Genomic DNA, 25,164 nt, shown 5'->3' with positions numbered 1-25,164 from the left:
GAAGCATCTCCCATCCTGTGGCTCGGCACAGATGAATCTCGAGGACGTTATGCTAAGTGAGACAAGCACTAAGGACAAATACTGCATGATTCCACTCACACGCGGTCCCTGGGGCACCCGACTCACAGACAGAAGGTAAGAGGGTGTTTGCCAGGCTGGGGGGGGAAAGGTGGGGGAGGATCCTGATGAACGGGCACAGCATTCCCGTTCAGGAAGACGAACAAGTTCGGGGAACGGACGGTGGTGATGGCTGCACGGCGGTGTGAGCGTAGTTAATGTCCCTGAACCATACGCTTAAAAATGCTTATGATGTGTCTTTAACCAGTGTTGTTTGCCAAGTGTTCCCCGAGCTTCCACCGCGTGCCAGGCACTGCTGTGGGCCCTGACCGTGTAGCAACCAACCAAGGGGAGTCCCACGGAGCCTGCGCCGGGGGGTGAACGAGGCCACAAGCAAGCGCGTGGCTGAACAGGAGGAGGGAGTCCACAAATCAAGGGCCTCCAGGATGGAAACACAGAACAAGGCTTTCACAGAGAGGCTGGTAAAGGCGGAGTCCCTACCGCGTGTCACCGAAAGGCCACCTGGAGGAAGTGAGGCTTGAGGGGAGGTCTGGATGATGACATGCAAACAGCCTGTGACACGCGATGCCTCTGTCAGGCCTCAGAGAGGACAGAGCGTGCAAGGGCCACCATGGGGGCTGGCTCTGTGGGGCTGAGGACAGACAGGAGGTCGCAGGGCCTCAGCCCAGTGAGAGAGGGTGCAGGGGACTATTACAGGCCTCACTGGCCATGGGTTTCGTTCCATGTGCAACAGCAAAGTCCCTGGAGATTTCTTGGATGGGATGCGGGTGAGTCATTCAAATGACCACTCCGACGCCTGGGCCAATATCACTACTCACCCCGCCATCTCCGACAGCCCCAGCTTTCATCAGGTGTTCCCATCTTCTAGGATCCTTATTCCTCGGGGTTCTGGCACATTCCATCCAAATCCCCTGAGGAGTCACAGCTACCAAACGTGGCTTCTGGGCCTCACTGGCCTTGCTTTCCCTGTCAAGGAGCTCTGATAAGAGAAACCCCATCCTCGAGGAGAGTCTTTCCTTCAGGGGCGCCCCCCTTCTCCGCCACTCATGGCTTCCTTGTCCTGCCGTCTCCTGGAGCCCTGCGTGCTTCTCCCACTAGGGCGCGTACCTCAGAGATTCCTCAACTGTCAACCAAAAAAGGGCAGTCAAGTGCATAGCACTCGGTTTCACAAATCTGGGCAGAAGCTGGACAGAGGTGACCTGTGGTCTCATTGCTCCGTGACCTCCAGGAAAACTTGCACCAGACTCGTGGCTGCCCTGACCCACCATGTGCAGTGCCCCTGCAGTTTTTTTTCTCTCTGAATTTATGAAATGGCTACTAGAAGATGGGTTGACATTTCAGGAAAAGGGAATTCCTATGCCACGGGCACAAAGAGGTCACTGAAAAGCTCCTTCAGGGTTCAGTGGCCATGTGGCCCCCAGACTTTGACCAAACCGACACCCCTCCTCAATGCCTGCTGCTTGCTTGGGGCACCATTCTGAAGTCTCTACCTCGTGAGACTCATCTCAAACCACCCGCCCCCCCACAACCCCAGGGCCGTCCTCCTGCGTTATCCATGGCGGCCATAGAACTTGGCCAACTCAACCCAAAAGTGGCTGCAAGCTCATTTGGCACACTGTTGGCACAGAGCGGAGGCGGTCTGCACTCTGCAGACCAACAGGTCTACACTATCCTGGCCTCCAATGGGCACAGGGCTGGTGAGGCTGCTACTGCCTCCAAGGAGGGGGAGGAAGGAAAGAAAGCTGCTCTGAGGTACATGGGGGACGGTCATCAAGAGGGAGGAACTGGACATGGAGCCAAGGCTGCCAGTGCCCCAGAAAGGGGGTGCCATGAGTGCTGGCAGCAAACCGCACACACCACTGTGAGAGCTTGTTCCCGGAGCTACACTCCCACGCACCGTGCCCCGTCTCAGCCCCCCTCACCTTGTGCACTCCTGTCCTCCCTTTCCTGGTGGAGGGAGGCCTGGCCAGCTCGTAGGGAGCCCATTGTGGATCTATGTTGCTAGACTCTGCACTGTGATTTTAGGCTCTTCAGCACCTAGAGGAGGAGTGATGGGAAGGTTTCAGTCCTGGTTGGCTCCCAAGCAAGTGCCCTTATGCTGGGAGAGAGCTTTTCATTTCATTCCGGGTCGGTTGACCAGCATTCCCTGACCACCTGCTGGATTCGATGCTCTGAGCTGGGGACCGTGACAAGAACACCGCTGCCCTCGTGGAGCTTTTGCTTCTACCCCAGATCCACGGCTGGCCGAGCTCTAGTACAGAGGTTCCCTGGATGGCACCCCAGGCCCTCAAGCTCCAGCATCTTCCAAGAGGAGCTTGAGGCCGTAAAGGCCTGGCTGTGAGATGCTGGAAGACAAGGCCCTTCTGTGTCTGCCGGCTTGTCCCTCAGGGGCCAGATCTGCTTGAGGCCGAGCTAGCATCGGGAGGGAAGACCCCATTAGCGATGTTCTGAGGCCGAGCTAGCATCGGGAGGGAAGACCCCATTAGCGATGTTCTGAGGCCGAGCTAGCATCGGGAGGGAAGACCCCATTAGCGATGTTCTGAGGTTCTGGGAAAGGGGGTGGGGCTGGGCTCAGAACCCCATTTCTCTTCCTGCAAGGAAACTGAAGGGTCATAATGCTTTGGGGGGGCCATCCAACCCTGCATAATAGTTGGCAATAGCACAAAAGTATATCCCATCACACTACCCAGCATAGACATCCTTACCCACACGGACACACACATCCCAACACACATATCTTTACACATACACGCCGAGGCACTTCCCAACATACACAACCACACCACATAGACAGCACACACCGTTACATACCTCTCAACACACACATCCTTTACTAGCATGTGTCAACACACAAATATGCACTCCCCAAACCACACAGCCACACCAACATATTTGTAGACCCCAAAATTACATCCTAATGTATATGCCAATATCCACAGACACCTGCTGATACTCACAACCCACCCTCCCCCATACACACATCAATACACCTACCCGAGGCAGGCACACCCCCTGCAGACGACTACACGCATAGCCCAAGACACCCAACATACACTTACACACACACACACCAAGCTCGTGGCAACACACACACACCCTCGGCAACCTCCATCCACAAAGGCAGGCACCTAACAGACAACCACACGGCAACACCAGCCCCGGACAACATGACCGCCCTCACAGCAGCACACACGACAGACATTCAGATACACGAGCCCCCCATCACAAAGGCACACAGTCACAACAAAAGCTCCATTCCCAGCAGCCACAGGCAACGGGAACCTACTCACCCTCCCCTCCCCACCCAGGACAGCGGACTCGGCCCCCAGCTGAGCCTGGGCCCTTTCCCAGGAGCACCCTAGTGGGTGCGGGCAGAGCGGCAGCTCCCAGCATTCTCCACGGCACTGGCCAGGGTGAAGTGGCCACTTGGTTCAGCCTTTGGTGCCATGATGCACGACAACAAAGAACGCCACAGCCCCTCCTCTGAAAGGCTTCCCAGATGAGAATTCTGTCCTCCTAATTTACACCTCAGAGGGAGGAGGATTAGAGACCTCCCCTTCTCTTTCTCTTTATCTGCCAGTGGGGGATTTCCCCCTCTTCTCCTCGGCAGAGAAGTGGGCGGGAGAGAGCCCACTTCTGGGTGGGGATCTGTGGGTCCGCTCACTAGCCAGCACCGGCACAGGCCAGCCGAGAGCCTCTGCCTGTGCTCTCTGTCCCGTCCTGCATGCCCCCACCCATCCCAGACCCCTGCCCACGCCAGCCTGCAGAGGAGGCCCTGTAAACGATGCTGGCAGAGCGGCTTAGCGTTTGGAAGGACAGGGGAGACTGAGACCCAGGCAAGATCCCACAGGCCCAGAACGGGATCTGCTAAGTCCGAACCAGGTCCCCACCCACCAGGCCATGTTCCTGCAGCCTCATTCTCCCCATCTTGGGCCACTAGGGGCACCCTGAGGACATGTTCTGAAGACACTCCAGACCTGTGGTGCGTGTGACCTTGATTAGGGGGTGAGGGTGGGTCTCTGCAACCCTAGGCTTTGGGGGATGACTTCAAGTGTCAGTGTGGAGCTTGGGGTGGGCCCCCGTCAGTCCTCCGCAGGGCTGAGCCAGCACCGGCCCAGAGGGAAGGAGTCAAGTCTGTGTTCCCCAGAGCCTGATTCAACAGAGCCGGTCTTGGCCAGCCTAGAGCTGGAGATGGGGCAGGCAAGCAGGATCTCCGCCTTCCACGCCATTTGCCCCATTCCCAGCAGGACCCAACAGTGGAATTAAAAGGCAAGGGTTCAGACAGAGGTGGGCTTTAATCCCAGCTCCACCACTTCCTACCTCCCTAACTCGAAACAGCCTCCCCATGCCTCAGTTTACTCGTCTGACGGAGCGCTCTCCCAGGCCAGACGGTAGGCTCCAGGAGGGCCAGGTTCTGGTGGTGCCTTCTGTGGAACACTCAGAAACCAGGGCCCAGGATTGGTGTAAAGGCTCCCTCCGCTCAGCCTGGGAGCGGGGCTGGTGAGGCCCGGCCCCTGAGGGAGGGGAGGCCCAGTCAGCAGACACCTGCAACTTCCTCTCCCACCTTGTCCTTTCTGACCTAAGACACCTGCATGCTTCTGCGTGGTCACCATGCTTCTGCCTGTGGAGGAGGCAGCCGAGTGGAGGAGGTGGAAGGAAAGGACCAGGCTGCTCCCCTTCGCCTGGGAAGGCCGTCTAAAGCCCTGCCACTCTGCGCCAAGCCCTAGGCAGGCAGCCACAGCTGCTCTGCGCTCTCGCCACTCTCTCCCCAAAGCCATGCCACCTTCTCTGCAGCAGGAAATCGCACCTTCTCTCCCTCGCAGGCCCTATCCCTTCCCTGGCATGACCGGGAAACAGCCCTGGGCACACAGGGGACATACAGGAAGACATGCCGGTTGATTCTAGGGGCGGCTGTCGTTGTTTCAGGAAGAGAAGAAACAGACATGGGCTCCTGCAGACACTCATAAAAGAACTGCTCTCCTGCACAGTGCGGTCCTGTCTCTGTACGTCCCAGCCAGAGGGGCGGGGCAGACCCCGACGGACCCTTAGCCACCTTGCTTGGGAGGCCGGGACAGGTCTCTAGATGTCCTGAACCAGAGGGTAAATGTTTCCGCTGCTGGCGGGACCTTGGAGCTGTGGCATTTTGGACAGTTTTGTTGCTCAGGCTCCAGGCCCCCTTCACCCGAATCTCTATGGGAAAAACTCATCTTTCCCATTCACAGCTACTGGGTTGGATGAGATCCCCCAGCCCCCACCCAGAGGTGAGCCCTGCTTGACATAAACAGGTGCATCCCATCCCCCTGGCCATGCTGATGGACTCAGAACTGGGCATAACAGCACAGTAAGATGTAACACAATGCAAGGGGATAGCTGCGGGGCCTCCGGAAGACAGTGCTCCTTTGACCGGTGCCATGTGGATGTGAGGTCTCGGCTGTGGCAGGTAGCCTTTTTGCCACTACGAGGAGAGGAAATCTTGGGAACACCATCGGCTAAATCTCTTAGAGCCACACCAACCCCCAGATCTTTCAGGGACTTGAACCATTAAAACTCTGTAGTTTCAGTTATCAAGACAGTTTGAATTGGGATTCATCTGTGGCAACAAAATATGTGAGGAAAGCGGCCAGAGAAAGGACCACTTGGCAGTGGCCCAAGGGGAGGAGGGGAGCTGCCTTCCCAGGACAGTGTCGGAAGGGCCCCAATCATCCTCCAGTGAAAACGCTGGGATGAGCCCAACTGATCCCACTGCTTCACTCAAGACACAGGCAACTGCCAGCGAAATCCAGTGAGACTAAATCATCGAGGGGCTGTGTGACCTCCAACAATCAATCCACTGGCCAAGTTTTTCATTTTTTACCCACTTGCTTTTGTATTGCCTAGTGCAGAAAGAATCCTAATAACAGGCCACATGTAGTGAGCACTTCCTCGTGCCAGGGACTGTGCTAAGCCTTTTATAGAAAGACAAATGCACCATGGATACTGAGGCACAGAGAGGCTGAGTGGCCCTAGCTGGGCTGCACAGCTCCTACGGGCCAGCACTAGAGCCCTCCGCCGTGCCCACTGAGAGCAATGGAGGAGTAAGCCTTCGGCTGCACTGCGGGAGGGGCCCTGGCAGTGCCCTCCCAGCAGCAGGACTCTGACTATCTCCATGGCATGTAGGCCTCAGACAGGGACAGCAAGTGGGAAGGCACCTGGCTGGAAAGGAAATAAACGAGGGTCTCACCAGGCCCCCCAGCCCTGCAGGGATGCTGTGGCCTCACCACCTGCTCGAGGCTCAGACACAAATATCAACAAGAAATCCACCAAATCCTCAGACTCTACAAACTTCCTGAGTTCCCGGCTCAGGGAACAGTGGATGAGACCCTTGAAAGTTACCCTTGGGCCATGGAAAGGTTTGGGAAGGGAGGGGGGAGGAGAAGACGGGACAGAGGAGATGAAGGGGGCCATAGAGCCTTCTAGACTTCCCCACCTCACTCCAGTCATGTGGATGAAAAAGCCCAGGCCCAGGGAAGAGGAGTGAGCCGACCAAATAGACCAGCTGCTGGTTGAAAGCTGAAGATTTGGGGGTGGGGGGACAGGTGCGTGCTGTTTCTTAAACATTAGAAGATGCATTTGTCTCTGGGTTAATAGCCAGGCTTATGATGTTTTATTTCACAGAAAATAAAGGGCAGCCGAGGTTTGATGTGTACGAGAAGAATTTATTTCCCCATTCTCACAGTGGCTCTGTGTTCGTATCCCACTACCCAACAGAAAAACAGCTCTATCTGTAGTGCCCATGACCCTATACTCAAGCTGCCAAACGAGGACGTTTGGGCATACGAGGGGGTACAGCCCCCCACATGACTCACCTGATCCCCTGTGGGGCAAGTGTGGGCAGTTCTGAAGTCAGATGAGTTTGGGTAAAATTGTCCAAGCCTGAGCGCTCCTTCCAGCATGGGTCTTACACGTTCTCGCATGCTCCGTTTGTAGGGTCCCGCGAGAGACTCCACGCCCCTCACATTTGACTCATGCCCCTCACCCACAGCACACCAGAGCCTGCCCCTTACTCCCTGCGGCCCCCTTCCCTGCTCTGGGCCACCTGGGGAGTGTGGTGGGCTCCCTAACACTCCTGAGGCAAAGCTGCAAAACCCCCGGGGTCCCCTCCTGCCGTCTTCCCCGCCCGGGGTGGCCTTCCTCAAAAGCGCCAGCTGGACTTCCCTACAGGGCCTCTTCTGCAGCAAGAGAGTGATTCCAACTCCCGTTCACAGCCAGACCCAGTGGCTGAGCTCGGCCGTCTGCTTCTCCCAGAAGCCGCCGGATCGGCCAGATCCCGCAGAGGAAAGAGCGGCCTGCCAAAGGACTCGCTTAGGTGATGGAGGCAGTCCCTTCACCGTCCGGGAGCAAATGTAGCCTCCAAGGTGAGTCAGAGCTCCTCCAGGCCATGGGGTGCCCCCCCCCCAGCCCCCATGGTCTCTCTTGCTCTATTTAATGGCATGCCCAGGCCTCCCGGGCTCTGTGCCTCTGGAAGCCCAGATGTGTCTCCACTCACGTTTGCATCCCTAGTACCTGGTGCTTTGCTCGGTTCAGAACCTACTTAATAAGCATTTTGTCCTTGAAAGAATGAATGAATGAACCAATGAGTATTTGATGCATAGATGAGTCACAGAGAAGCCTGGTGACGGAGAACTGCCCAGCCTCAGGGAGACAGATTTCAGCAGAGCCCCGGGAGGAACTTTCTCGTGGTAAAAACTGCAGCGACACTGCAAGAAATGGCCTCAGGATAAACCCCGCCCCCGCCCCGTAAAACACATCTGCAACCTCAGGGTGGCCTGCCTGCGACCAGAGATTCCACTTCCAGGAGCTTCCCTAAGAAAATAATTGTGCAGGTGATCAGAAAGATTAGGTGCAGGAAGAACAAAATGGAAGCAAGTCCTCTTACGCTCTGCAGTTAGGTTACTGCGTAAACCATTGCACAGATGTCGTTTTTTCCCTTTGCTTCTCTATATTTCTAATATTTTTCAGAGAACATAGTACCTGTGTGAACCTTAAAAAAAAAAAAAAAAAGCATAGCCATGACTATTGAACAGGAGTCTGCAAAGGACAGCTCGTGGGCCAAATCCACCTGTTACTTGTTTTTGTAAACAGAGTTGTATTGGAGGACTAGTACCCACTTCCATTTACGACTGAAGTGAGTAGCGAAAACAGAGACCACGTGGCCTGCAGCCCCTGAAATATTAATTATCTGGCCCTGTACAGAAAAGTTTGCTGACCTTTGCACAGAATATTCAATAACAAAAAATAAATGCTATATATTTAAGTAAAAACTGTAACATACAAATTATGTGCAGTATGATCCCATCTTACTAAATACATCTCTGGGTCCACAGCGGGACTGGAAAAGGATGTGCTAATTATCTCTGAGTGGTGGTGAGCATACATATTTAAAAGTTATTTTTATTTTTATTTATCCATATTTCTAAATGCCCAAGATGAGTAAAAAGATAAAAATGTCATCGGACAATAGCAATGGAGACAAAGAAGCCAGGAAGCGTGCCTCTGGGCGGATGCCAGGTGGAAAGGGTTTGAAGGTCACCTGTAAGGGATCTTTCAGAGGGGGTCGGGCCCCAGCTGAGAAGGGACCCAACCTGCCAACCTGCCTCCCACACTGGCAATTATTTTATGTCACACCTCAGCTTTGCCAAGGGATAGATTCCGTTTTTCAGGGCAAATTACTTTTTAAAAAAATTAAAACACCTATTTTAGCAACAAATTCAACAGAACATATTTAGCAATGAAGAGACACACGAATCTGTCTTGGTCTTCAAGGAAACAACCGTGCATACATTTCATGTGGAACTGAACCTAAGCGAGTTGGAAATATTCCAAAATGCCTCTCAAGATGATTGAAGACAAGCGAGGGTGTCCAAAAACCACGGATGACAACCACTGAGCCAAGAGTTTGGGGCATTACTTTAACGGGGAGAAGAGAGCTTCGTGGTGGGGTCCTGTTTCGTCACACATTCAATGGCTTTGGAGCTGAGGTCAGACAAGAAAACGAAACTGGTGGCCACCCAAATTCCAGTCCGACAAGCTGCCTCTACCAGAGAAAGAATGGATCCCTCCGTGGAATGTTCTGGACCCAAGTCACAGGGTAAAACAGGAAAGTTTCCCAAAGGAGTACCCTGCCTCCCAGGAAAAACTGAACACTGACCCCAGCCTTTCGAAGCAAACAACCAGGTGTTGAAAGCCAAGCCCACCCACCACCCATGCCCTCCTTCCAGCACCTGGCTGGGCCCCCCGCCCATGTGGTGCAGTGGGCAGCCCAGCCAAGGAGTCAGCTTGTGCTGTGCCTCACGCTTCTCTCTGACACATGTCCCACGTCCCACAAAATCCCAAGGCTCACGGCAGCAAGGAGGTGGGTCCCCCAAGAAGCCAGGCCCTGGACCACTTTCCGTCGGTGGGAGAAGCAAACAAAGCTGAGCACAGAAATCCCACCAGCGCTCAGCACAGCTCCCTTTGTGCCTCAGCCCACCCATCAGGTAGCTGTCGGGAGTGTTCAGACATGCATTGTTTTGGGGGCTCTGCAGCCTTTTTTGAAGATGTGGATCCGGGAAAGGACGGTGGCAAATCTCTGTGCTTAGCTTGGCCCTGTTTGTCCCAAGCCAAGCCTCGGGTTCTCGGTCCTGTCTCCCCAGTAGAGTTTGGAGGCACAACATTCAGTTCTTATACTATGTTAACAAGCCCTGTGATGACGGGGTGGTATCAGTAACTAACCAGAACAGCCTTGGCCGGCTGCACACCTCCGTACCCACGACATACCAGGACTCAGGTGAAAACAGTGAGCGGAATGCAATACAAAATAACTAAGTGGAAACACAACGCCAGGAAATCAAGTGCACTCCCGACAAAGAAAAGCTAAACCAGATCTGGCTCAGACTTGAGTGGAGAGGCCCGCCCGGCGGAGAGAAAAGCCACCAGCCAGCCAGGGAGGACCTGTGTCAGCTACGCGGCTTCCAGAGCACCCCATCCCCCGCGCCCTGCTCAGGTGCCTCCACGCTCAGGTTCTGCCTGAGGGAAAAAAAAAGCCCCAAAGCTCTGCCCAAGTCCTGCTCCCCCGAGCTCTTTTGGGAGGGTCCACGGCTTTCCGAGAAGGGCTTTCCAGATGGCGCCTGGCGGCAGCAGTGCCAAACTCCACAGCTTAAGTAAATGTTGCCGTAGCCCCGTCCTGCCAGGAAGAGGCAAGGGGGACCCAAGGCTCCTTTCAGCTGCTGCGAGGCTCACTTCCTGGGGAGAACAGAGAGAGCCCCCCCCACCTGCCCCGCACCCTGCTGGAGAGCCTCATTTCCTCTCTGCACCCCCTCCTCCTTCCTCAGGGGGCCAACCCAGGCTGCAAAAGTGGAGGGAGGAGCCTGTCAGATGCTGACTGAGGACAGGGAGGCAAAGGGAGGTGAGAAACCCAGAAAGGCATACGCGAACCCAAGGGGCGCAGATGGCAAAGGTCCCAGCCCAGTCATCACGAATTCAGGATGTCTGCACAAATCCAATCTCCTGATCTCTGCAGGTGCTTCTCCACCCCTACCATCAATGCTCCCAAGCAGCTCGGCAGTTAACAGAGTTAACTGCTCACTCCTCCTCTGACCTCACAGGCTCAGAATGCAGCAAAATGCTCCCAACACGGATCTTTCCCCAGGATTCCCTCTACCCTCCATCTCAGGAGCCCCACGCATCCCTGTGGTCTTCCTCTTGAGCCCAATGGCATCTTGAGGGCCAGTAAAACAGGGGACTCCACCGTCCCTGATATATCAGGGCCCCCTTCCAGAATCTTCTCTCTGAAGAGGGCGGATGCAGGACATGGCTGAGGTGTAAGGCAAGGAAGCCTTTCATGCCATACCTCCTCAAGAGGGTGCTTCTTATAAGCGGGGCCCGAAGCTCCATGCTAGAGAAGGGATTCGAAGCATGAGGGATCTGAGTGAGAAGGAAGCCCTCAGGCTTCCCCCAGATAGAGGCTGCCCAGAGGCTGACGTCACGGGGGTGCATTCCCAGGTACCTGAAGGCACAGGGAGAGAGTGGGTGAAAGGTGGCTCCTAGAATCTCATGATCCCTGCCTGCTCCTGGCCACGCGTGGCTCTCTGTAAGGCACACCGCCGGTTCCAGCCCCAACACACCCAAGGTGGTGGCTGGAGCCCAAGCCCGGAGCCTCCCATTCCAATCAATGGGAATCACGCGGCTAATGCTTCACGCTCTACTTTGAAAGGCGCCTGCATAGTTCTTTGCCTCGTTGTAACCTGTCCTCCGCGAATCTGTGTTTTTCTTATTACCATCAAATTTAGAATTAAATAAATGCATATGTTCCTGGAGTTAACATGCATTACAGAAGGGACGCCCAGTGAGCCCTGGGGGCCTCTCTCGGAGCACTGGGCGGGAACGCAGCACCCCGTGGAGCCCTCGAGGGGGCCCCTGGCCACGCGGCGCCCACCATGAGGATGGGCAAGTTGGGGTGGTGAGCGGCAAACGAGGGCGGGGCCTGAGGGGCCCTGCGGCCAGGAGTCCCATCCCTCCCCCACAAAACCGTGTCCATCCTGGGAACCTACAGGATCGTCGAGGAGGCTTTGCTTCTGGGATTGTAGGTCACACGTCTTTTATATCACACGCCCAAAGTGAAGACTTTTAGAGCCGGTACAATCTCTCTCTTTCTGAAATGCTAAGTGACAGCGCCACCGGGCAGCCCCGTGGAGGCGGGATTTATAGCTCCATGCAAGGGGGCGAGAGCGGCAGGAAAAGCCCCAGAGTGGTACTGAGTGTCCCCAGATCATTGCTTCTGGACACAAGATAATCAAAGGGCACGCAGGGAAGGGGGAGTGTCTAAAAGGAGCTGCTGGTAGGCGTCTGGCTCCTAGATCAGGAGGAAAAGCACCTGAATCCCTGTTCCAGCACGGTGTCCGGACCCAGTGGAAAGGTGAGAGAGCAGAGGGAGGCCACCTGGCCCTCTGACCTCCGCCCCGTCCAACACCTGCCAGGAGTCAGCCCAAGTCTGGCCAGCACGATAGCCTAGGCGGGGGGCCACCGCGTGGGCGGGAAGGGTCCCCGGCGTGCGCCTGGGGACAGCTTCGGCACACACAGCCGAGCCTCCGTAAATCTCCACAAACACGGCGGCCGCCTGCACACGCTTCCACATCGGGGATGGAAGGGCTGCATATGGCGCTCAGTTTTAACAGCTGAGCTTTAAAAACGTGCAGCTTTTCATCTCACTGAACCAGCTCCCAAATTAGGGGGTGGGAGAGGGAGGGGGCAGGAAAAAAGGGAAGCTGGAAAGGGCAGGGGGAGGCTTCCACACTAAATTTGATTTTACAAGGAATTTCAGACTATTATCTGCTCAAAAGGTCCCTCTGGAAAATGACATAATGTTCCCTGTTTGTCATCCTCAAGTTTGCTAATTTCAAGAAAGTCATCCCATCTTTAAAAAGGGACTTGTGTTTTTTTTTCCTTTTCTGTTTTTAATAAAAATGAAGGAGTCCATCTAGGAGGAATCACTCGCATGCCTCAGATCGGGTTAATAATTTTTAAGTAAATTTGTAAATGGGATTATTGTTTTCCAAAGTTCTGCTCAGCAAAGAGATTAGTTGCCACAATGCCCACGGGGCATCCCCTGGTCCTTTGAATTCCCTGCCTGGAGGCTGAGGGTGCTTGGAGAGGAACAGGAGGAAGAAGCCTGATAGGGCAGTTTTCCTGGAATTGCCTGGAAACTTTTACTTTCTGTTTCCTCTGCTGATAATGACTGTCTTCGGCTCTGCAGCCAGCTCCCCTCTTCCCCCTCCCAGCCCCCTGTTGCTGCACGCCATCCCCGAGCTCCAGTATAAAGTTTGGCTTTTGCAGCAGGAAGCAGCTGGGCCAAGCAACCAGCGAATGATAATGACCTCAGAAATCTGCTGTTCGCTCGGCAACAATAGGGTGCTCAGTCTACTGGAAAATTGTGTTCATCAGCTAACTCTGCTCAGTTACTAATTGACATTGCCAAATATTTTAAGAACAATTGGAATGCACAAGCAAAAAAAAAAAAATGAAGATCTTAATCCTCAGACTTAAATTTTTTCTTTTTCTTTTTTTTCTTTTTCCCCTTCTTTGGGGTGCCCAGATTTGTTTGTGTAGAGCAGGCAGTGGTTATCACGAATGGGGGCGGGGAGGAGGAGCCACATCAGAAAAAGAGGTGAAAAAGAAAGAAAATCTATCATATCACTATACGCCCGATGTAAATGCGAGGGAGCCCAGGATAAAGGCCTTTGATGCCTTGGTCAATGGGCCTACACAGGATTGGAGACCCAGCATTTCAGGAATGCGGCTCAGGCAACAAAAGGAGACCCCACAAGGCTTCCAGCCCAGCTGATCAAATAATCCTTGACCATCTCAAAATATTATAGCAGAAGTAGTAGGGGTTAACGTTGTTTTCATCTTTGCGTCTCTCCCTGGCTTTCCATTGATCACGTAACTTAGCCGACTTTATTTAATGAACAGAGGGTCAACGCATTCAATTACCCCCTTCCCACCAGCAACACTTCAATTAGCCCCTCTCCAAAATTATGGGGAATGCAGAAGGTAAGTGCCCTGTTGGATATAATGAACAGTATCGTTTCTTAGTACATTAAGTTTTAATTATTCTGAGCGTGATTTCCGAGGCAAAACCCAAAGAAAGAGAACTTTGGTCGTCTTCTGGCTCAGAGTAAAGCTCAGATCTGAGCAGAGTCTCAGTCGAGGTTTTGGGGAGAGATGCAGAGATTAATGCCATCGGAGCGTTTGCACGCGAGCCAGAAAACGAAGGAGCGTCAAAACAGCCGCCCTGCTTTCTAAATGTCATAAAAGAGTAAAATTTATAAGCTGCTGCTTTCCAAATAGTTTCCCTTTGCGTCGTACACGGAGGCAGAAATGACATCCACGATGGTGTGAAATTATCGGGAAGTCAAATCAACAACAACAACAACAACAAAAATAAAACAAAGGGGAAAGAAAGATCCATGTGACTGGTTTTGTCCATTTTCTGTTAGAAAATATGACCTCTCAATTTGTCAAAGGTCCTAGTTTTCGCGGTTGATCCTAAGCTCGGTTCTCAGCAGTTTGGAGAGCCAAAGAACAAACACATTTTCTGGTTCACTGGAATCACTTTCACATGTTCACTGATTCAAACATTCTTTTGCTCACATAACAAACAGCTGCATCCCACATTAGCCTAGCCAGTGACAGTCGCCCATCTCGGCAGTAACTGTTTGATTGCAAACTTGACCCCTTCTTCGTCTCGGTCTGAGCAAGACATTTTTAAACAGCCACTCCGTTCCCAATCCTCCTTTGCAAAGAATTACATCAGATAACAAAGGACGTCTCTGCCACTCATTGTAAGCCTTCTTCTGGAGATCTGTTCTAAGAGGCTCTCTGTAAAAAGGTTTTTTATGATGAATTCAGAACCACTATCATGTTAAGAGCAGCGATTTATAAAGAAGAATTCACTGGTTAAGATCTGAAAAAATAGTTTCTCAGGCCCTACTGACCCAGTTTTCAACAAAAAAAGAATCGAGTGATGCAAATTAAGTTTTGCGACATTGTTATGCAGTCTGAGAAATTTGTAAAACCGTGTTTTGCAGTTATTTCTTAATAGAAGCCTTAATAAGTACTCCTTTCTTTACTTAAGGGCTTAAAGATTTTTTTCCCCCTTCACCTTGCAGGTTTCTCTCTAACAGGTAATAATAGAAATGCCTATTGTGTCAAGATTTTTATTTAAATGCTTATTGTAACCGCACTTTATACAAGTCATACTTGTTAGAAATCAGAGGGAAGACTAACCAGATTTGGTGAAGGGTCCTAATCCCAGGAAAACCTGAATGCCCCAGGCGTGCGGCTGATTTGGGCTGCATATTGGGATGCCATTAATTTTCCTACTTAGTAGGAAAATTATGAAAGGGTCTCATTTGAATATGAAGAAAACAAAGAAGTCAACCAGAAATGAAAGAATCAGTATTCACAATTGTAAAATGCTTCAATGAGGGAAATAAAAGTGAGAAGATAACCACAACTCAAGAATAATTCTCCTTTGAGTTGTAAGCCCGGTTGGTTCTTTTAAACAAAATGGGTTTTTTCAACAGAGTATTTACAGATATGGAAACTACCGAGATAGAATAGCATGAGGCTATCACTTGGCCAGAAGGTGGGAAAAACATGGTAAACACGTCATTAATAAAGCCGAACATTTGGTGCCGGAATATTCTGCTGAGACCTTTTCATTTCAGCAGGTCTGGGAGAGGGATGAAAATCTGTCAATGTTAACTCCACATCACTCCAAAAACTTAGGGGAGCCAGTCTGCCCTCTGCTTTCTGCCCCTTAAAGGCCCCCGATCCAGAAACAGTGAGATGACACTCCCCAGAATGTGGGACCTCTCTCTAGTAGGGCGGAAATTGTCCCTCCTGACAGGGGGGCCCGCCTGGCACTTTGCTGCCTCTGCACGAGAGATCCGTTTTTCTGGAGTTCTGCCGTCAGGCCGGGGACACTTGCACACCCTTCCCTGGCATCTCATACGTTCGGCGCAGCGGTCACTCGGCACATCGTGGCCTCACCCCTCCGCGGTGCTTGCGCTCCTGGTCGGACTCTGCTGGAGGACCTCGCCAGAAACAAATCGCAATCGAGTCTAGGACTCCAGGAGTAGACAGTGTGTTTCATGGGTATTTAAACAGCAGCGTTAAGTGCTATTGGAATCTCTGGAATGTGCAGCTCAGATTTATGCGTGTGAGCAATTCTTTACTGGTTTGTAATAACCCCGCAGACTCACACTTTATTTTAATACTAATTTTTGTCCTGGAAGAAGGGGATGCGGAAAGGTGACAATAAGGACAAGATTCACTGGCATCTACTTAACCACAGCACCCAACTGCTTCCAATACTGCAATATTTATCAAAACCCAGAAGGGAAAAAAGGAAAAAGAAAGAAAAAAACTTTGCCGAAATGACCCTCCGCCGTGTGCCGCCACGCCTTTAACAGTGGGCAATGAGGTGCCTTGAGGTGCCTCAAACTGTCTTTCATTTTCTAGACTTAATGGCTGATTGCAGAAATCAATGTTGCCATTAGTAACAGAGTATTTGTTATGGCATGATTTCCTCTGTTGTTAGGCTGCAGAATGATTACAGTATTAGCGAGATGCTTTCTTTATAAAGGGCTAGAGATATAACTTTCAATTTACCATCCATTAGAAAGGGACTTTGAAAATACGGACGCAGGCAACAAGCTTACCTGCTGTTAGGTAGTGATTTTAATTTAGCTGTCTTAGGCTAGTGGGCTTTTTTTGTTGTTGTTGTTTTTGGGGCTTTTTTTTTTTCCCCCAAACCGGGCCAGGAAGCTTCAGCGTTTCACAGACATTTTGATGACAGATTTTCTGCTTTGCTATTTTAGACCCCAAAGCTGTATCGCCCGTGTAACACAGTACAATTTAAGACACGCAGTCGTGCATCTGTGTTTCAAACCTCTGTGTTTTTGGAAACCATCAGAGGAGAGCGGTGGGGTTCTTCAGGTTAGAGGGAGGGGCCTGCCAGGGGAGGCACGCTGTAATTTTGGAAGGGGGCGGAACACAGCTTTGACCTGGGGAGGGTCAGTGGGGTGCCCAAATGAGTCAGCTGTGGGAATACACTTAGGTGGAGAGATGGTGAGGGTCTGAACTTACACCTTCACATCCACAGATGGAACCGAAACGCCAGCTCCCGGGGTTCCAGAGACGAGGTGATGACGGATGGGGGGGTCGGGGCATAAAATGGGGCCGGGCAGGCCACCACTGGGGAAGGACAGGCTCTGCCTGTTGGCGAGCATACCAACTGGCCATCTCTACCACACAGGAGGATCAACTCTCTTTCCGGGTAGCCAGTGTTCAAGGGAAGGCCAACGACTCGAAACGCTAGCCTTCCCTTGAGGCAGGGCAGAAAGGCAAGGTCCACCCAGGTGGGCAGGCCACAGTGAGCTCAGGACTAACTTGGAAGAGCAGCGAAGGCCCTTCCCCCCCGAGGCCTGCGCGGAGCCAGGCCCCCTGGACGGGGAGGGCCCTGGTACCAGCCGCTCGTGCCCCATCTTCCCTGGCAGCCTACCTGAGGAGGACGGCGAGGAGGGGTGCGGGCTGTCCTCCTGGGCGCTCCCGGTCTGGGAGAGCCCGCCGCCGGCCCCGCTCTCCTCGGTGACGTTGGAGGAGCCCGGCGTGGTAGAGCGGCTCACCGACTGGGACTCCTGGTCACTGCCCGAGCCGCGCCGCTCGTCCAGGCCCACGTGCAGCCCGTCCTCGTCGCCCTTGCGGTCCCGCTTGTGGACGCGGGAGTGCACGACCACCTGGTGGTAGGTGCGGAACACCCGGCCGCAGTCGGGGCACTCGGTGGGCTTCTCCTTCATGTTCCCGGGCCCCTGCAGGTTGTAGTCGAGCGCCTGGTTCAGCCCGTGTGACAAAAAATCCCGACTGCTTTCTAAAGGGTCGAGCTTATTTGGCTGGTCTCTCTGATTGCCCACTTTAGTGCTGTGAACCAAATCAGCAGGCATTTTCTGCTTGGAGCCATCTGCTCCCACTAACACGTACTCCCGCTTCTCCTTATCAAACATCACTCCGGCGTTTGCCAAAGTGTCTTCGTGGTTGCGCTGGAGCTGATGCTCTTTAGACAAGAAGCCATGTTCCATGGCCATGCCCCTGGCCATGAGCTGCCAAGCCTGGTAGCTGTTCACGGGGTCCATCTCGGCGGCTTTGGCAGCCGCCTGCAACCGCTCGATGCAGCTGGATTTCAGCGGTGGCACGAGGTTGAGGCATCCCAGGAGGGAGTGCTTGTCGCCCTCGGGGACACCGTGGGCCATGCCGGAGATAGGGGACAGCAGCTTCCCCAGGACCTCCCGCTCCTTCATGGGCAGCTCCCCTTTGCCGTAGAGCTGGCTGGGCTCGCTCAGGCCGGCTTTGTCCGGGGCCATGAAGCCGCTCTGCAGGCAGGACAGGTACCTGGAATACAGGTTGGCGTGGGCCTCCTGGGACATGCCGCCCATGGGCACGGGCACCTCCGGGTCACTAGGGGACTTGTTCTTCACCGACAGCTTGTTCAGGTGGACCTTCATGTGGTTCTTGAGGAACCAGGGCTCTTTGAAGCGCCGGCCGCAGATCTGACAGCAGTGCTCGAAGGAGTCCTTGTGCTTCCGCATGTGGCCCTTCAAGAACCACGCCTGGCTGAACACCTGCCCGCACACCTCGCAGCGGAACTCGTTGGCCGACTGCTCCCCGCTGCCGTTGGGGCCCTGGCCCTGGGCCGACTCGGCCGTGATGTGGGCCTTCTCCACGTGGCTGATGAGCTCCTCCTCCTGCGAGGCGGCGAAGTCACACAGTGTGCACTTGTAGGGCTTGTGCAGGATGCGGATGTGGCGGTCCAGCTCCTCGCGCTTCTTGAACTTGCCCTTGCAGAACGTGCAGCGGAAGCCGGCGGCCGGGACCACAGCATCCTCCTGCACGCTGGCCGGCTTGGGCGAGGGCACCGGGTTGGCCACGTCGGGCACGCTGTGGTTGGTGGGCAGGGCCAGGTTGCAGGTGGCCAGCGGGGCCTGCTGGGCGTGCGGCAGGGGCTTCAGGTCGGGCCGGGGCTGCAGCAGGCTGCTCTTCATCTGCTTGTCCCGCAGGATGGCCCTCTCCTCCAGCTCGTGCAGCAGGCGGTTCTCCTCGCGCACCCGCCCGCGCCCCTTCCCCAGGTTGCCCAGCTTGTGGGTCCGCAGGTGAATCTTGAGGTTGCCCTTCTGCGCCGCCCGGTGGTCGCAGTAGGGACACTTGAAGGGCTTCTCGCCGGTGTGAGTGCGCATGTGCAGGGAGAGGATGCTGTTGAAGCGGAAACGCTTGCCGCACAGCGGGCAGGGGTACTTGCGGTTTTTGCGGGCGTCGTCCTCGATGTCGCTCATCTGGGACATGATGCCCAGGTTCTGCCCGTTGAGGAACTGCTGCAGGTCCACCCGCCCGTTGAGGCTGGTGTCGACGTCCCGGCCCAGCTGGTTGGCCAGGAGCGCCATCTGACTGCCCATGGGCTGGCCACTCATGGGCACGTGGGCCTTCTCGTCGAGGGGCGCGGGGGTCTTCTCCTCCGGGTTGGGCCGTGGATGCAGCTCGGGGAAGGCATGGCTGAGCTGGGAGGTGATCTGGTGCAACTTCTGACTCATGGCATACTGGCCGTTGAGGACGGGGCCGCTCAGGTGGGGCTCAGCTTCCGGCGCGGCCGAGGACACTCCAAGGCACAGACTGGCTTCTTCCATCCCTGAAAATAAAGCAAGAGTTCAGATCTGTGCCAGGGGCCGTGGCGCAGCCAATCGACAGCATCAGCTGGGGAGGAATTTGCATTTCATGCCTTACCTACACATAATAATGCTAAGGAATTATAGTCAAAAACAATAATAAAAAGATGAATTATTAAATGCCAATTATGCAATACGGCATTGCTCCTCCAATTTGTTTTGGCGATAGATCGTCTTCCTTGTATTTTCTATTTACCGACTGCAATTATTCATTCACATTTAAATTATTAATGTTTTACCACTTTCAACACCTAATAACAAATCAAGGGTCTACGTGTTAAACTTTTCCTCCGGTCCCCCTGGTAGCACCTGCACCTGTTGGTTCCGCTCAGAGTTTGCCTTAGAGCAGAACGGCTTTCACGGCAAGACCAGAGACTCACTCGGAACTTTTGTTTCCGGTGACTATATTCAATACATTCGCCAGTCTGAGATGAAAGAGATTATTTTATGATTTGGCCAAAAAAAAAAAAAAAAAGAAACCCAATGGCATGATATTTACTGGTACATAATAAAACAAGATAATGTTTTGGGAAAAAATAAAGGACAGGCTTTAGAACAATAAAAGGGATTTTGCTTTAGTCAACAAAAAGTGCAGTAATATCTCATTAAGCTGATTAGTATGCTGCTTAGAAACAGTACTAGGTGCTGTAACACATGATTATAATCATAAAAATCCTTCAGTGTTTGCAAGGAAGCATTAACGAGGTATATTAAATTTTAAGGAGACTGCGAGTAGCGGCTTTGCAAACCTCAGAGATTAAGATTTAACCCTTATGTTACGAAACACTGTTATTTTGTCATTTGGTAACTGTGCCCATCGAAGGAAGTATAAATTATGTGGTGACGGAATCTTAGTGGATCGTCGAGACTGTTCATTTTTGGGTGGGGGCGAAGACTCAACACCATTTAATGGGCTCTCCCTGTCCTTCCACTGGCATGATATCCCAGGCAGGGACTTTGATTGGGTTTAAAGAGATCCTTTATAGAACTAGATAAAAACCAATTAAAATCCAGGGATGATGCCATAGGAAGTCTCAACCAAGTTTGAGTGTTTTTAATAACTTTCCCGGTATACAGTAATGAGTACAAATTGTACCTGCAGTATGTGTTTTGCAGAAAATTAGAACTCAAAGCTGTTTGTTAAACACTAACACTCAAAGCTGGTCTGCATAATTGCTTTTAATGCTCCTCTCTGTCCCCTCCCCAGCCTGTGCAGACCTGCGAAGGCCACACTGCTTGGGGGTGGGGTGGAAGGAACGCTGTAGGCCCGTCCCCTACCCCCCATCACAGCATGCAAGGAGCTCAACTCTGAAAGGCAATGAACCCATGCCTGGGTCCTTCTATTTCCAGATCTGTCTCCCCCCTGAAGGAGTCCAAATTCGCTTCCTGCCACTGGAACCGTTTTTTGCACATCCCAATGTTTACATGTGTTGGCCAGCCAGGTGGTCTAGGAGCAGAGTTTAACACCAGCCAGGGCTGATTCCTGGGCCAAGCAGTTCCCTGGGGGACCAGTGGGGACAGAGCTCAACTGTGCAGGAAATGCATTCAGCCCTGGGATGGGGGTGGGGGGGTCTGCTACCTACAGGGCCTCCTGCCATGCAAACTGTGCCTGGCATGGAGGGTCTCCAAAGGGAGACCTGGCTTCCTTGGCTAGAGGACAGGGGCTGTGAGTCTGTCTTGCAAGGGAGGAGAGAAAAAGGCATGAATGTTTATTCGCAGGAGAGAGAAAAACTGCAGCCCCTGTGCAGGGCTGGCGGCGTCCATGAATGATGGCATGGACACTTGCACACATCTGTGAGCACATACAGGCACGTGGTCACTTGTAGAAGAAGGCTTCCAGTTCGCCATCTTTCCTTTTTGTTTCTGGTGGCAGTCTACATACAAATTTAAAAAAAAAAAAAAAAGGCCATTTTGGAGACTGGTCAGAAAGGAGTACTTTGTCATGGAGAGCCTTGCATTCAGTCACCAAACTTGCTGAGTTCCCACTGTATGCCAGGCCCTGTCCCTGGTGCTCAGGACCCGTGGACAAGAGTGGTCAGCCCCAGGGCTCATGGCACCACTGATAAGCAGGGAGGAGTAGGCCTGGCGTGTAGAAGTCGCTAGGGCAGGACTGGTGCCTGGAAGACCCCAGGCAGGGACTCAAAGAGCCCCCAGGGCCCTGTCTGGAGCCCCTTCTCTACCTTCAAGCTCCATCCAGCTGTGCTGGCTCGTCTCCCAAGCAAGCACGGATCGTGACCCCGAAGTCACTTGGGAGTGCTCAGAATTCCACCCAACAGCTCTGGGGAAGTTTGCAAAGTCCAAAGCCAACATGGCTGGCCCCCTTCCAGTGGCTGCCCAGTTGGCCTTCTCTGAAGACACGAATCCAGAAAGACAGGCTATTTTCAGGTTGCTGCCGATGAGCTGATGCCAATTCAGCGGGAGGGAGGGGAGGCTGAATGTGCAATACAGAGAGACTGCAAATCAGGTTGGATGAGGGGCATTAAGGTGAAGACCATCCCCCTGCCCCCATTTGTGCTGGGTAAGTAGCAGCTCAATTTGTTAAATAATGGATATGAGGAGTTTTCAAGTGAGGTTTGGATATGGAATTCTTTTATTATGTTAAAAAAAAATTTTTTTTTCAGGGGCGCCTGGGTGGCACAGCGGTTAAGCGCCTGCCTTCGGCTCAGGGCGTGATCCCAGCGTTATGGGATCGAGCCCCACATCAGGCTCCTCTGCTATGAGCCTGCTTCTTCCTCTCCCGCTCCCCCTGCTTGTGTTCCCTCTCTCACTGGCTGTCTCTATCTCTGTCAAATAAATAAATAAAGTCTTTAAAAAAAAAAAAAAAGCTTTGTGGACTGAAAAAAAAATTATTTTAAGATTTTATTTATTTATTTGACAGAGAGAGAGACAGCCAGTGAGAGAGGGAACACAAGCAGGGGGAGCGGGAGAGGAAGAAGCAGGCTCATAGCAGAGGAGCCTGATGTGGGGCTCGATCCCATAACGCTGGGATCACGCCCTGAGCCGAAGGCAGGCGCTTAACCGCTGTGCCACCCAGGCGCCCCCACAAAGCTTTTTTAAAGGACTGGTCTTCAGGTGCCATTGCTGAAGCCTCAGCTGAGGGGAGGAAGAATGTTCCAGAATGTGCAAAGGTACAATTGGCTCCTTGTCCCCTCATGCAGGTCTCAGCTCACATAGCCCCTTCTTACAAAGACTGCCATGCCTCCCTTGTCTGAGACTGTCAGACCCATCACCTTATTTCCTTCTTCAGAGCACTTACCACTAGGGCAAAGTTCTGTTGTTGACCTTTTACAAATGTGCTTCTTTTCCATGAGGGCATTTTCACAGTGGAAGCCTCCAGGCCCAGAGCAGAGGTGGCCCACTGGAAGTTCAGCATTTTCTGGCCAAATGGATGAATGAATGAAGAGACCCTATAAACACAGCCCATAAAAGCTAGCCCTGTAGGAGAAACACTCTTCTCCCAACCTCATGTGACCCAAACTCAGCTTTCGCACAAGTCTGTGAACATCCACTATCAGATTTTGCCAGACTTGGAAGGTCTCTGGCTAACCCAGAACATGGGGTTTCAAACACCACCACGGGAGAGCCACCCCACCACCACCAGCTCTTTCATTATATGTGCCCATGGTGACCATCCAGGCCTGGACCACCACTGGGCAGCCATCCCCTTGAGAACTTGACCACTCATTGGGGGACCCAGGGGAGAACTCAAAATTTTGGCAGAGCTGGCCAGCTCCCAAGGAGATGCTCTGAGGATTACAGCCCTCGGCCCCTTAAGTGAGTCCAGGCGAAGCCCGCACAGAGCCCCACTGTGAGGAATGCCCTCACCAGACGATTATCTCCAAATGTTTGGTGAGGCCCAGCACCCCATGATTCCATGAGCAGATGCAGGCACTGCGATGGGTCAGTCATAACCAATGCCAGCCACCAGACTCAGAACAAGAAAGGGGAGCGTGAGTTCTTAGAAAGAGCACAGGGTAATTGGTGTGCTGTCCCTGCGCCAAAGCAGCCCAGGCGGGATGAGCTGGCCCCAGGCCCGGCCTGGGACTCACAAAACCTGGGTCGGCCCCAATTTCTGCAGCCTCGACACTTCGCCCATCGGGAATTCATTTACCCCTTATGTCAGTCATTCAGTAAATACTTGCCGGGGGCCTTCTATGTACCTGCGGTCAAGTGCCTCTGGGCCCCGGGGGCCAGTACAGGCAAGGCCACCAATAACGGGAAGCAATGAAAAGGCTCAGAGAGTTTGAATTCAAAGTTCAGAGAAAGGAGTAACCACGACAGCTTTGGCATATGGGGTGTGTGTGTGTGTGTGTGTGTGCACGTGCGCGCGTGCATGCGTGTGTATGTGTGTGTGTATGTGTATGCATGAGTATGCCTGTGTTGGAGGAAAGGCAGGGATTCCCCAAGTAGCAGCACTCTAGAAACTTATATAAATGCACACCCTGGGAAACTCAGGGATCATTGATTCCCCTGTTAAGGGATTGGATCCCACTGTAGCCTTAAGAGTTCAAGGGGCCAAAGAGGTGAGGCCACCTGCAGGGGCTCGCCATTCTGATGGAAGGAGGCCTTACTCCTTTCCCCCAGCCCTCAGGGAGCAAGCACAGGGAGAGTGCCTTCCCTTTGGGACCACACTGTTCCCTCCCAGGCCCTGCAGCGAATGGTTCTCAGTGTCTGGGGCAGGACATCCTGCTGCAGGACACTCCCTCTGTCCTGATAACTCGGGCAGGTGAAATCCACATGCAGCACCGTCCCCGCTGGGTCACCAATTCCAGGGAGCACCTGATTCTATGCACTCCACCTATCCTTCTCTCCCTAGCTCTGGCTCCAGCCTCATTATCCCACCATGCAACAACTGAGGGACCCCCATGAGGAAGCCAGGAGCCAGGATAGGGCTGGCCGTGATCACGGGCTTAAGGCAATCCCTTCTGAGGAACCTGTACATAACTCCTCTGACCCTTCCATCCAGGTAGAAAAGGTCTTGGTATAATTAAAAGCAAGTAAATAAACTCGCAAACACTGAGAACAGCTTGCCCCTGGCCTTCAGCTCAGGGCCCCAGCCCAAAACATATCAGGAAGAAGATCAATACACCCTGGTTGACTCATGGAAGGAACCAATGCATATGAAATTTACCTAACTGTGGAAAGAAAGGCAGCCAAGCCGGGACAGTTAGAGACCAGCGTAAATGGCTGAATCGGGTACACCGCCCCTGCCCCCCAACATGGAAACACTCCAACATTCCACCCCCTGATCTTGCCTGCTCCCCAGGGTCATGGTGGGGCACTGCTGGTCCTCAAGGCGACTGTCAATATTGACAAAGAACCAGGCGTGGGCGTGAGTCCCAGCCACCATGGCATTCCTCACCACCGTGTGGAAAAGCCTGGGCCCCACCCCTGAGCTCCGGCAGGGCCCCGGTTGAAAGCTTCTGAAGGCTAGAGGTTTTCTTCTTGAGCTGTGCAATTTCACATTTCATACCAGGGTATTCTCAGCCTAGGGAACCCACCGTTGGGTGTGCAGATTATCAAAATACATTCTGTCTCATCATTCCCATCATTGCAGGTACAGTGAGCCATTCAGCTGCCTTTGATGGTGCTAATGGCTATTTTGATTTTGTATTTCTGCCTTCAAAACTATTTCCTGTGATATCAATGACAAAAGTTTTCACTTAACTCTTCCAATAGAGAACCTAATTGTATCTTTCACTCAAAATGAAATTTAAAACTATCAGGACACCAGAAATGCCAGCTGCTACGAGTCTAAATAAATTTTACACAAAAACACAGTTTCATTTTGCTA

The 25,164-nt window shown here is 52.9% G+C and overlaps 1 protein-coding gene across 1 annotated transcript in view; it reads right to left on the bottom strand.

Moving 5' to 3' along the window:
* Positions 1–25,164, bottom strand: part of ZNF536 (zinc finger protein 536) — a 231,490-nt gene that overhangs the window by 70,974 nt on the left and 135,352 nt on the right. Inside the window, exon 3 of the mRNA XM_044378911.2 lies at positions 17,162–19,333. Within this exon, the coding sequence (XP_044234846.2) occupies positions 17,162–19,331 (2,170 nt within the window). The 5' untranslated portion in view covers positions 19,332–19,333. The remainder of the gene's footprint in view (positions 1–17,161; positions 19,334–25,164) is intronic.

This window comes from Ursus arctos, unplaced genomic scaffold (genome assembly GCF_023065955.2).
Source record: "Ursus arctos isolate Adak ecotype North America unplaced genomic scaffold, UrsArc2.0 scaffold_19, whole genome shotgun sequence".
NCBI classification, from domain to species: domain Eukaryota; kingdom Metazoa; phylum Chordata; class Mammalia; order Carnivora; family Ursidae; genus Ursus; species Ursus arctos.
The sequence above is the reverse complement of the archived record's forward strand: the minus strand, read 5'-3'. Positions and strand labels throughout refer to the sequence as shown.